The 13,703-nt window shown below is 45.1% G+C and overlaps 1 protein-coding gene across 2 annotated transcripts in view; it reads left to right on the top strand.

Moving 5' to 3' along the window:
* The first annotated feature begins 442 nt into the window (after positions 1–442).
* SLC8B1 (solute carrier family 8 member B1) overlaps positions 443–13,703 on the top strand; it is a 35,381-nt gene continuing 22,120 nt past the window's right edge. The window contains exons 1-2 of one of the 2 annotated variants that reach the window (XM_051972836.1): positions 443–512; positions 4,705–4,956. In XM_051972836.1, the coding sequence (XP_051828796.1) occupies positions 4,780–4,956 (177 nt within the window). In that variant the 5' untranslated portion in view covers positions 443–512; positions 4,705–4,779. Of the gene's footprint in view, positions 513–4,646; positions 4,957–13,703 lie in introns of both variants that reach the window. The other variant, XM_051972835.1, reaches the window with a different exon arrangement.

Below are 13,703 nucleotides of genomic sequence, written 5' to 3'. Positions count from 1 at the left end.
TAGCTGAGGGAAGAGGCGTTCTTGGGTCCGGGACCTCCTGGACTTCTGATATGGACCCCCGGGATTTCCTCTCACTCTCTTCTCCCAAGCTAGGTTTTGGACGAGGTTTTAGGTTCCCTCTACTCCCATCCCCGCCCCCATTATTAGGAACTGGATCTAGACTTCCAAACTAGCCAGTGGATTTTCTGGTAGGTGGCCCGAGGGGGCGGGAAAGCTCTCCATCAGCCTCTCGACTCGATCCTTGCTTTTCTGAACCAGGGGCCAACTGGCAGCGCGGGCTTCGGACCAAGAGCGCGGGGGGTGGGCGTGCTCAGCCAAGTTGAAGGTCGTGTGGCTCGCGGGCCCCCTTTAAGGAGCCGGAGGAAGGGAGCCGAGTGGGTGGGAGAGGGCCTAGAGGGGAGGGGACCGGGCCGGGGGGCGGGGGGGGAGGAGGAAGAGGAGGTGGCAGAGTGGAGCTGAGCCAGCCCAGTCGGGCAGGGCCGACCGCGGGCGGGGTGCCATGCGAGCTGGAAGTGAGTCTTGGGACGGGGACTGGGGCCGGGGGGGGGGGGGGGGGGAAGGGGGGGTGGCAGGGGCTGAAGCCCTCCTCCCTCTAATGAGGGAGGACCGGGGACTCCCCGGGGAGCGGGGCGGGATTACTGGGGCCCCGGAGGTCTCCGGCGGCGTAGGAGGCGGGAGGTGAGCCGTCTCGGGTAGTGGTGAGAGAAGACAGGGGGAGGTTATCCCTCCGTGGGAGCGAAGGGGTGAGTTTCCTTCAGCGGAGGAGGGCCCCTCTTCCCTGCGGGGAGACGAGGTGGGGACCCCACCGGCGCGATGGGAGGAGGAGATAAGCCCCGCTTCTTTGCGAGGAAACGGGATGGGAGACAAGGTGTGGGAGGGGGAGAGGATGGAAGAGTGTGTTCTCCTCCAGCGGTGAAGAGAGCGGAGGGACTGAGTAGGACGCCCCCTCCATTCGGGAATATTGCTGGGGAATCGGGTCTGGGATCCCGGAACAGAGACCGAAAGTTGTTTCCTCTGCCAGCTCCTCCTTCAGGAAAGCTCTAGGACACACCCCGCATCCAGTTTGAGGGTTCTCCTAACTTGGAACCTGGGAGCTGTCTTAGCCCCTGCTCCCTTTCCACCCCACTTTCTTTGCAAAGGCCCTGACTCGGGAAGAGGGAGAGAAATAGGAGGTGAGGTGCTAGAGAAGGGAAGACTTCCCAGTCCCAATTCTAAAGGCCATGCCCCTGCTGGAAGTTGTCTGAGTCACTGGCGAAGACTCTAGGGGATGCTGAAATGATTTATCAAGAGTGATCAGTTTGGGTGGGTGTGCCCCCCCCCCCCCTGCTGGAGGAGTCTTTAAAAATCTGCTCAATCTGGGGTCCCTTGGGCAGCTTGGAGAGACCTAGGGGACCCCCTTCTCAGAATCATGTTTTAAATGCCTAAGGTAAAATACCTGGGATTTCAAAGGAGACCAATTACATTTATCGAAATAAGTTTTTTTTTAAACACCCCATAAATCCCGGGCTCTCCTTTTATGTCTTTCATTTCACAGAGAAGGAAGCTAATAACCAGAAAAGGAGCTTGAATTAAAGGCAGAGCCAGAATAGGCCTTTTGGTGTCCAGTGCTCTATTGGCTACTTTCCTGGGCTATCAGTGGGGGGCGGAGGAGGCAGATAGAGAGTAGGGCCTAGTGTCAATAAGACTTGTCTTCCTGAGTTCAAATCTGACCCCTTACATTTCCTAATTGTATGATCCTGGGCAAGTCCCTTCACCTCAGTTTCCTCATCTGTAACTTTAGTTGGAGAGGGAAATGGCAAATCAAATCACTCCGGTATCTTTGCTAAGAAAACCCCACATGGGATCCTGAGGAGTCAGACTCAACTGAAAAACTACTGAACAAAATCCTGTCATTGCACAGACAGCAGTCAGACTGGTTGGGGATGACCTAAAAAAAGACCGGTTATGAAACCAGTAGCTCAAGCAAGGGAATGAAAATTCTCCAAGCTAGTCTTGCAGGACAGAAGGCCTGGGTTCAAATCACTTTTCTGACACAGATTAGCTGTGTGATCCCAAGAGCAAGCCATTTAAAGGTCTGTGCCTTAGACTAGGCTCTCACCCCGTAATTCCTCCATGAGACTGGCCACCTTGTTCAAATGCTTGTAAAAAGACTATTTTATGGAGAATTTACCCGGGGCAAGCAAAAGGAATACAAGGACACTCTCAAGAACTTTAGAATTGCTTGTGTGACATGGGAGAATTGGCCAGGATGGCGTACCCTCATCTGAGAAGATGCTGTGTTCTGTGAGCAAAGCAGAATTGAATTAGCTCAGGAAATATGAGGTGCCCAAAGTTAGACAGTCCACCGCAAACATTGAGGGACTCCATGTGTCCGACCTGTGGCAGAGCCTTCTGAGCTTGTGTTGGTCTCTTCAGCCCCCGTTGGACACAGTGACACAACATATTGAGGTCATTTTGGTTCTCTTGGAAAACAAAGGACTTCACCTAACCTAATTCTTCCCCATGAAATGAATAATCAAAAAACTCAGTTGATTCCTCTGGTGTGTCTCTCCATCATACTCCATCTGCTGCTGAGATATGGCCTCGGGGAGTGAGCCATAGAGTTAGATAACGTCATTCCCTGGAACACCTTTACCTCATTTTCTGTCCTTTATCTCTACATACCAAGAGGAAAGGTCTTGGTAACCATCAATCTTGAAGAGGACAGAACATTCCCTGCACAGGTCGGACACACATCGTCCCTATCAACATTTGGCTTGGACTTTCTAACTTTGCGCTCCTCATATTTCCTCTGAGCTAACTCAGTTCTGCTTTGCTCCCAGAGCCCGGCCCCTTCTCTGACGAGGGCTCGCCATGCTGGGCCGTCCTGTGCCAGTGTCTCCCATGTCATACAATCCATTCTAAAGTTCTTTAGAGAGACCTGGAGAGTGTCCTGGTATCGCTTTTTCTGACCTGTCTTAGACTAGGCTCTCACCCTGTAATTCCTCCACTACTCTTACAGGAGGCCACCTTGTCAAATGCTTGTAAAAAGACTATATATATATATATATATATTTTTTTTTTTTTTGAGTGCTTGCCCTGTAATCTTTGGGCGAAGGCCTTAAGTGAGTTTTGACTCCATTCCATTCATAATGTAGGTGCTTAAAAAAAAGTTGAATGGGGTCTGGAGAGGCTAGGCAGTAACACGGGGGTGGGTTAAATAATCTTTCCGGGGCAACCATCAAAAAAGTATTACTAAGAAGTGCTCAGAGCAGAGGAGAGTGTACAATCTGGTTAGGTTTACTGGGGGGGGGGGGGGTTAGGGGGGGTAGAGAAGAACTATTATTGAAATGGCTGAGGACCAGAATGAAGTGGAATCAAGATAAGGCTTCAAATTCTGCCTCAGATTATTGATAGCTATGGGACCCTGGGCAAGTCATTTCACATTGCAGTACGTCAGATTCTTGTCTGTAAAATGGGCTCTAAGGTCTCTCAAATTCCCTTGAAGGGCTCAGAAAGACTTGGATTCAAACCCATCTTCATTTACTAGCTGTGAAACCCTGAGCAAGTCGATTAATATTTCTTTGCCTCAGTTTCCTCTTGTGAAAATGAAGGAGATGGTGCTTTTTGGTTTCCAAGATTCTTTCTAATTCTAAAGCTCTGGTCCTGAAAAAGAGGGGCAGCTGGGAGATTCGGGATGAGGGCGATCACAGCAAAATCTGAGTTCAGTTCTTATATTAGTCATTTATTAATACTCTTGAAAAGTTACTTAACTTCAGGTTCCCCTTCTGTAAAATGGGATGCTGTTACAGCACCTACCTCACAGGCTTGGGAGGAATCAAATGAAATGACATATTTACATGTGAATCTTTTTTTTTTTTAACTTCATTTTATTTTGGCTTCCATTCAATAGGATTTTTTTTTCAATTATATAGAAAGATAATTTTCAACATTGATTTTTGTAAGATTTTGAATACCTTAAAATCTTAAAGTCCCCCACGTGAACTATAAAAAGCACAGACAAGCCTCCCAGGAGCAGGTTGGAGTCTTGGGGACTGGGGTGACTTTAGGAGTCTGGAGAAGAACTATTATTGGAATGGCTAAGGACCAGAATGATTGGATAGTGGAATCAAGATAAGGCTTCAAATTCTGCCTCAGATTGTCGATAGCTATGTGACCCTGGGCAAGTCATTTAACATTGCAGTACCTCAGATTCTTGTCTGTAAAATGGGTTCCAGGTCTCCAAAATTTCCTTGAAGGGCTCAGAAAGACTTGGATTCAAACCCATCGGCATATTCTAGCTGTGTGACCCTGGACAAGTCAATTAATATTTCTATGCCTCAGTTTCCTCTTGTGAAAAATGAAGGGGTGCCCCATGTGAATATAAAAAGCCTAGACAAGCCCCTAGGAACAGGTTGGCGCCTTGGGGGCTGGGGTTGGCCTGGGTTGGCTTGGGTTAGCCTGGGGCAGGGCTCGGAGGGTTGTTCAGGCTCCTCCCAGGTATCCAAAGCAGTGTTTAAAAACGCAGACCAGTCTCCCTCTCTGGACAAAGAGACACAAGCAGTTTGTGGTCTCCCCAAAAGACTGTCTTTTTCTTTTCAGCAGGAGATTGAGAAATAGCGAGCTCCTTGCACATGATTTTAAAAACCGTTTTTTCTGCTTTTTAGAAGAGGGGGAGAAGCCTTCTTCCTGTTCCCCAGAATATTCTCCTCTCCTCCTCCCCAGGCTGTCGGACCTGCCGGCTAGTTGAAGTCGAAGGTCCGGCCTCCGAAGATCGGGGCAGCTCCACCACGGGGCAGGATGACCGCTGGCATGAGGGGCAACCGGGTCCTGAGCCACCTCCAGCTGCTGAGTTGGCTGTGCCTCCTCCTGAGACACACATCCCCTGTGCAGGGGGCTGGCCCAGCTGCCCAGACCACAGGAAACCCAAGCCCTCTGATTGTCCAGAAAGACTTCAATAGCACGAAGGGGGTGGACGTGAGTACTGGGGGAGTGAGGGCATGGGCACGGGAGGCCGGGGGAGTGAGGGAGGGGACCACACGCTAGGAAATGGGACTGAAGCTCCCTGCAAATCAAGGACTTTCCTAGGGTGGTGGTAAACCTCAAGCATTGTAGGAATTGGAGTTATTATTACTCTTCTGGGGTCTGGACTTAGAGTGGTTGACATTTATCAAGTTCTTTAAGGTTTGCAGAACATCTGCTCCCCACAACAGATTTAATGATACTGTATGATAGAAAGTAGGGATTATTCTGATTTAACAGATTTAACAGACCCTGAGACGCGGCCACCCACACAGCGAATAGGTGCCTGAGGCAGGGTACAAATTCTGGCCCATATTTTGTCCACTAGAGAGATGGATACTACCTTCCCATTTTAGAGAGTTAGAAACTGAGGCTCCCATAGGCCAAGGGCTTGCTAGTCAGACAGTTTCTAAGGCATCTAAGGTCTTCCTGACTCCAAAGTGAGCGTTCTATCCACTATATTACTCTTGTCCACACTAGGTGAAATTAAATGGCTTGCCCAGTCATGTAACAGAAAGGGGATTTGACTTCAAGTTCAGGCATCTTAACACAAATACCACCATCTTATTACTGTTGTTTATTTTTTTAAATTAAGACTTTTTATTTTCAAAGCATATGCTTAGATAATTTTTCAACACTGACTCTTGCAAAACCTTGTGTTCCAATTTTCTCCTCCTTCCCCCATTCCCTCCCTTAGATGGCAAGTAATCCAATATATGTTAAACATGTTAAAATATATGTTAAATCCAATATATGTCATTGAGTTATCCATCTATTTGTATTTGTATTATTTATAATTTGTATATTCGCCTCTTCTCCCTCCCCAATTATAAGAGTAGTAATAATAAACTTTATATAGCATTTATATATAGCCAAGCACTGGAGATATGGACAACACCCCCCGCCCAAAGATCCTTACTCTTAGGGAGCTCACAATCGAATAATGGAAAGGATTGTTGCAGTTGGAGGAGCAAAAAAAGAAGTTTGAAGGGAAACGGGAATGTGAGATGGGACAGTGAGGAAGGAACACATTCTAGGCTTCAGGGCATCCCAGGAGATAGAAGAAGGGACAAAAATGGCTGGATCCTATCTCATGTAGGGGGTGGTAGTCTTTGCCCTCTGTGCCCAAAAAGAACCAGTGCATTATGGGTGAAGTCTCTAGTGCATTTAAGTGAGACAGAGTTGCTTACTCTCCCTGAGTCTTTGAAGGTCAGTGACACAAGGCGGACGTCAAGATGACTGGTAATGGCCCAGAATGACCTCAGTGCCTTTGACGACTGACCGGGTGCCTGCTTCAGCCGCCTTCACGGTCATTGGAACAAATTGTTCCCATTCATGCATTCTGCCAGGGAAAGCCTTGACATGCTTGGGTTCCCCGTATCTCACTGAAGGGTTTGAGTCCTATTAGACTCATCCTCCTGGCTACCGAGACGGTTTACGGGGATGTGGATGCTGTCAATGTTCAGTTTCTTGGACCCCGAGGTGAGAGTTGGGTGAATCAGATAGAGGAGGATTCAGTATAAAAAGACAGGAAAGGTAAGAAGCTGGGTTATGAAGAACTTTAGATGTCCAACAGAGCGAGTTATATTTGTTGCTGGGTTTACTGGCCAGATTTCTTTCTTTTTAATTAAAGCTTTTTATTTTCAAAAAAAGATGCATGGATAATTTTCAACTTTGCAAAACCTTGTGTTCCAAATTTTTCCCTCCCTTTCCCCACCCCCTCTCCCAGACAAGAAGTAATCCAACATACGTTAAAACGTGTGCAATTCTTCTCTACATATTTCCACAAATTAGATTTCTTTCTTAAGGCTTGTGCCTTAAAGCCACTCTGATTCTGATTAATTGGGCAACTATAGGCCCCGGGCCAAATTGGTCATTGTTTGAGTCCTGAGGGATTTAGATTGAATGTAAATAGCAGTGGTTTATTTTACTGAGGCAATGCGTACTAAATGACTTGCCCAGGATTACCAGATTTATTTATTTAAATTTTTTTTTTTTGACTTGGTAAAAGAGGAGATTTTTTGCTTCAGTTAAGCCTTAACCTTAATGGGTGTGACTTCAGTCAAAACTGAGACTTGTGGAAGACCTTACCCTCTCCCATTGCATCCAAGACCATCTGCATGTGTTCTGATCTCTATCTGGCCACTGGACCCAGATGACTCTGGAGGGGAAAGTGAGGCAGGTGACCTTGACCAGCCCTTTCTCCCTTAAATCCAAATCACTTTCATAGCATGTCATGGCATCATCTCCCTGTGAATGAAGGACAAACAACAGGTTTTTATTTTTAATATGGTGAATATTTATAAATATAACTCACATAAACAAAACCTCTTTGGAAAGATCCTCAATAATTCTTAGTAATATAAAGATACTGAGAACAAAACTAGTGCTCTGGGTGACGTGTCATGGGTACCATATTGGTTGCCTTCTCAATGGATGGGGATGGGGCTGGAGAAAAGGGAAGAATTTAGAACTCAATATTTTTTAAAGGAATTAAAAATATAACTATATTAAAATAATTTTTCTTAATATAAAACAATAATCTGGGTGACAAGGATCTGAATTAAAAGTAGAAAGTGATAGACAAAGCATGTTGTAAAAATTGAAAATAATGGGATTTGGCAAGAGATTGGACAGGATAGGAGAGAGAACGTGAGGAGTTAAGAAGGACCCCAATGTTAAGGGCTGGGGTGACTGGGAGGAGAGAGGTACCCATCCCAGCCATAGGGTAATCAGGAAGAAGGGGCAATTGAGGGGCAAGGGAATGAGTTCATTTTGGCACAAATTGAGTATCCAGAGAGGGCAATGGACATTTGAAGGCTGACTTTGTGTTTGTCTCTAGGCTCTATACCTTTTCACCCATGAAACAAAGGTCCCTTCAATTCTCTGAGCCTCAGTTTCCTCATTTATGAATTAAAGGGATTGGAGGTTGGGCTGGCAAAGTCTCAAGTCTGTCCTGTCTCTAAAGTCTGTTACTTACCTCTGCAGAGTGTTTATTTCCTCCTTAGGAAGAGAGAAGAGAGACAGGAAGTGTCCCCTCTGATCCCTGGGGAGGGCCAGGCAAAATTAGTAGGTTAAAAACTAACTGGTGGGGGAGCATCTGGAGGAGGCAGCCTGGCAGTTTATAGAGGCAGCCAATTGGTGCAGTGGCTACCCGTGTTTCCCCGATAATAAGACACTGGCTTATTTTTTTTGGACAGAAAAAAAAAAAAAAACCCCACCAGAGGGCTTATTTTCAGGGGAGGGCTTATTTTAATGCTCTCAATGGCGCCAGCAAGCAAATCACTGGGGAAAAACAGGATGATGCTCTCACTGCTGCAGCTCTGATTGGATGCAGCTCGGAGCGCTGTGTGCGTTTCACGGGGAGGAAGGGGGGCGGGGATGGGACGGTGCATACAGAGGGTACCGTAATGTAGCGTGTAGCGCAGGGGATCACCTTCACTACAGTAGCAATCTCAATAGGGCTTATTTTCGGGGGAGGGCTTATTTTAGAGGAATCTTATACAGTAAGGGGAGGGCTTATTTTCAGGATAGGTCTTATTATCGGGGAAACACAGTAGAGAACTGGGCCTGGACCTGAGTTCAGATCTAACCTCTGACACTTAGGAACTGTGGGCAAATTACATCACTGTAATTTATTTTAGGTTCCTTGACTCTAAATAATATCACCTATCTTCCAGAATTGTTGTGAGGATCCAGAGAGAATAATTGAAAGTGCTTAGCACAGTGCCCGACCCATAGTGTGCACCATGTAAGCCATTATTATTATTCAAATTTTTATTAATAGCACCTACTTCCCAGAAGGATGTTGTGAGGACCAGGTGAGATAATAATTGTAAAATGAGTGTAATTGGTAAAAATCAGTACAGTGCTCAGCACATAGTGCTTTGTAAAAGTAATCCATTATTACTTTTTAATTAATAGCACCTACCTCCCAGGAGGATGTTATGAGGATCAGATAGAGATAATAGTTATAAATAAATTAAATTATTCATTTTTTTTTATTAATTGTATCTACCTCCCAGAAAGTTGTTATGAGGATCATGTGAGATAATAATTACAAAGCATACTTAGTACAGTGTCTGGCACATAGTAAGCACCATGGTAAATAGAAACCGTTATTATTATTAAATTTTTTATTAATAGCACCTACCTCCCAAGAGGATGTTATGAGGATCAGATGGAGATAAGTTATAAAGCACTTAGCACAGTGATTGGAACATAGTAAGTGCTTTGTAAATTTAAATCATTATTATTATTTTTTTTTAGTAATTACATCTACCTCCCAGAAATTTGCAATAATAATTGCAAAGCATACTTAGTGCAGTGTCTGGCACATAGTAAGCACCATGTACATGTAAGATGTTATAAATTATAAATTTTTTATAATTAGCACCTACTTGTGAGGATGTTGTGAGGATCAGATAGAGATAAGTTACTTGCCAATGATTGGCACATAGTAGTTCCTTTGTAAATTTAAGTCATTTTTTGAAATTAATTGCGTCTACCTTCTAGAAAGATGTCATATGAGATCATAATTGTAAAGCACACTCAGCACAGTGTCTGGCACATAGTAAGCCCCATGTAAATGTAAGCCATTATTCATTTTTTTCTTTAATAGCCTCTTTTTCAGGAGGATGTTGTGAGGATCAAGTGAGAGAATAATTGTAATGTGCTTAGTATAGTACTCAGCACATAGTAGGTGTTTTATAAAAGTAAACCATTATTGTTATTTTTTTCATTAATAGCCCCAACCTCCCAAGAGTGTGTTATGAGGATCAGATGGAAATTAAAGTTATAAAATACTTAGCACAGTGATTGGCATATAGTAGGTACTTAATAAATGCTGTGTTCTTTCTGGCCCCTTCTAGTGAACAGCTGCCTCCATACTCTGAGGCATATGATACTCTGAGCTTAGGAAATCATATAAGCCTTAGGAGACTCTGGGGGTGAGAGAAGGGAGGGATTGGGGCTTGAGCTGGGGGAGAAGGCTGGGCAGGCCCCAGGCTGTTTTTCAAAGGCCGGGCAGATTTTGGGCCTATCTCTCCGCCTGGGATGAGCCTCTCCCTGGAGCTTTGAGGTGACGGCCAGGCAGGAGTGGGCTCTGTGCTGCATTTCCTCCTTTCTACACTAAAAGTCTCCTTCCAGCTTGTAGGAAAGGGTTCCTGGGCACCAGATGTGGTCTTTATGGTTCTATGCCAGAGGAGACTGGTTGGGACAAGAGGGCTAGATTTAGGAAGAATGGGGGATTGAGATCCCTATGGCTGCAGATCGACTCAGGAAGCCTACTAATATTTTCTGTTTTCACTGTACCTTTATTTATTTCCTTTAATATTTCCTTATTACACTTGAATTTTGTGCGGCTGCATGTGGTCCCAGGGCTGCGTGTTTGATACCTCTGGCTCGAAGGGTCCCTCAGTGAGATCTGAGGCACAATTGGAACTTATGTTGTCCTGATCCTAAGTCGGTAGCCTTCTCTGCCTTCTCTGCCTTTTCTGTTTGCAAATAGAAGAGACATGGATAGAGACAGAGAGAGAAGAGTAGAGGGAGAGAGAAGTGGGTGAGGAAGAGAGAGAGGGAGAAGAAAAGAAAGACAGAAATGGGAAAGAGGAGGAAAAGAGAGGGGAGAGGGAGAGATAGAGATACAGGGAGAGACAGAGAGAGAGAAGAAGAAAGGAGAGGGAGAGAGAAGTGGGGTAAGAAAGAGAGGGACAGGAAAGGAACAGGAAAGAGAAGAGAGGGAGAGAGGTGGGGTGAGGAAGAGAGAAAAGAGGAAAAGGAGAGAAGAGAGGAGAAAGAGAGACACAGAGAGAAAGAGGGTAGGAAAGACAGAGATAAAGGAAAGACAAATGGAGAAGAGAGGAGAGGGGGAGAGAGAAACAGAGACAGACACAGAGGAGTGGGGTGAGGAAAAGAGAGGAGGGAAAGAGAGGGAAAAGGAGACAGACAGATAGTCTAAATCTATTATGAGCCAGGTTCTGTGCAGAGAAATGGCCTTCTTTAGTTTCCTCATCTGTAAAATGGGCATAATAATGGGACCAAAATTTCAGGGTTGTTGTTAGGGTCAAATGAGATAGTAATTGTAAAATACTTTGCAAACCTTAAAAGTTCTATATCAAAAATATTATGTGATAATACATGTTATATTATAAAATGCTGGCTCTTGATTCTTTTCAACTTTCTAGTCTTAGAAGCTTGACTAGTGCACTGAGAAGTGAATTCCTCGCGGTCTGCTAGCTAAAATGTGTCAGAGGCAGGACTTGAATCCAGGTCTTTGGCTTTGAGACAGAATGAACAAAAGATAATTAAGGAGGGAGGACCGCCAAAATTTGGTGGGATCAGGAAAAGCATCCTATACAAAGGTAATGCTTGAGTCAGATTTCTGAGTAAGAAGAGGGAATGTATTACAGATTTGGAATACCGCCAGGACAAAAGCATGGAGGTGGGAAATGGGAGTCCTTATGCTTCTTCAGAGAGTAGATCATCATCAAGAGGTGGGATGGTCACCAGTCGGGTTGATTGATTTTTGGTCTGGGTTCTGTTGGTTGATTCATGAGATCTCTTTCAGTTCTGAGATTCTACCCTTTCCGGATTCTTGGCCAGAATCACACAGCTAGTGAGAGGGGTTTTAAGCCCAGGTCTTTGTAGGAGATGGAAGGTACCTTGGAGACCTCCCCATTTTACAGATAAGGAAACTGAGGCCCAGAACTATTAATGACTTGTCCGGGATTACACAGGTAATAAGTGAGATGTCATTTGAACCTAAGTCTTTTAGAGAACTTGAAGGGAATCTTGGAAACCAGTGAGTCCCATCCTCTCCTTTTACAGATGAGGAAACTGAGGTACTTTTTTTTTTTTTGGCTGAGGCAATTAGGGTTAAGTGACTTGCCCAGAGTCACACAGCCAGGAAGTATTAAGTATCTGAGGCCATATTTGAACTCAGGTCCTCCTGACTTCAGGGCTGGTGCTCTATCTACTGCACCAACTAACTGCCTTCAGTTCTCTTTTTTAGAATACGCATTCTCAGTTTCACAATTGATTTTTCCTTGTTTTGAATTCAGGTTTCCACCCATTCTTCCCCCCCCCCCCCCCCCCCCGGCTTTTTTTTCTTGAGCCTATGCTTCTGCTTTTAGGGTGGAAGGAATGGAAACAGAAGAATTCAATCCAAACAACTTTTTCTTAAAAGGTGATTTATAAATATGGCTTTGGGCAAATCACCTCCTCTCCTGTTTAAATCTTTGATCTTTTATCTCTGAAATGGGAAAAGAGCGAGTCCAATCAGATAGATCCCGAAGTCCCTTCTGGCTGTTGTTCTTGGTCCTGGGATCTGCCCTGGAATATACAGTGTCTGAGAGTAGGGATTGTCTTATTTCTGCCTTTGAATCCCCAGGGCCCACACCCTGCCTGGAACCTCCATTTTTGGGTGGTTGGTTGCTAAGCACTTTGCTCTAAATCTGTGGGAGGTACTATTGATTATTTTTTTAATATTGTTCTGTGTGAACCCTGGGAGCAGCCACTCCCTGGCTCCCATTCTGGGGCCCATTGTTGGCTTGGTTTGCAAGACTGGTTTAAGGAGAGCCACTTCTTACGACATGAGGCGCCCAACTGTGATTAGAAGGAGAGGAGGTGGTAGAGGAAGAGCTGGAATTCTTTTCTGGAGGCTGGAGGAAGGAGGAGGGTCTTTGGGTTGTGGATTGGACTAGGTCAAAAATCCTGGCTCTCCCATTTACTATCTACTAATCTTGAGCAAAGTCATGGTATCTAAAAGCCTGATCTTATAGTAAAACCAGGGGGTTGGCCTAAGATCCCTTCCAGATAGAAATCTGGAATCTTATTTTCTTGGCTGTGACTTAAGAACCAAGAAAACCTCTTTTTCCTGTTTCAATAAATGTCAATCCTTTAATAAACCCCAAACTTCCACAACTCTGGGGTTGGTTGGGAGTGGTAGGAAGGTGAGTTGTATCTCAAGTGTCCTTCCTGGAATTCTGTTGATGCTGCATGGCTGCCATCGCTCTCTTTTCTGGGAGGTAAGGGGAGAATTTAAAAAGGAGAATTTACATTCCCGAATTCCTATGAGCGAGCAGACTGGATCTAATCTGTCTTTTTTCCTGAATAGGCCAGACTCTAAAGGATGTAGCCTAGGTAGAGCAGGTGCTACCAAAGATTGGGCTCTGGAAGGGATTGAGCCCAGGGGCACAGCAGGAAGTGTGTGTGAAGCAGAATTAGAGCCTGGGATCCTACATCTTCCTTCCTTCCTTCCCTCCTTTCCTCCTTCCCTCCCTCCTTCCTTCCTTCCTTCCCTCTTTCCTTCCTTCCTTCTTTCTTTCCTTCCCTCCCTCCCTCCCTCCCTCCTTCCTTCCTTCCTTCTTTCCTTTCTTCTTTTCTTCCTTCTTTCTTTCCTTCCTTCCTTCCTTCCTTCCTTCCTTCCTTCCTTCCTTCCTTCCTTTCTTCCTTCTCTCCTTCCTTCCTTCCTTCCCTCCTTCCCTCCTTCCTCCCTCCTTCCTTCTCTCCTTCCCTCCTTTGATCCATCCATCATATTTTATTTTTCCAAATATATGCAAAGAGAATTTTCAACATTCAACTTTGCAAAACTTTGTATTCCAGCTTTTTCTCCCTCCTTCCTTCCCTCCCTCCCCGCAAGACAGCAAACAATCCACAATAAGACATTATACATTATGCTACACTTTTCTCACAGCGATCAT

The sequence above is a fragment of the Antechinus flavipes genome, chromosome 1, assembly GCF_016432865.1.
Source record: "Antechinus flavipes isolate AdamAnt ecotype Samford, QLD, Australia chromosome 1, AdamAnt_v2, whole genome shotgun sequence".
Lineage (NCBI taxonomy): Eukaryota > Metazoa > Chordata > Mammalia > Dasyuromorphia > Dasyuridae > Antechinus > Antechinus flavipes.
The sequence above is the reverse complement of the archived record's forward strand: the minus strand, read 5'-3'. Positions and strand labels throughout refer to the sequence as shown.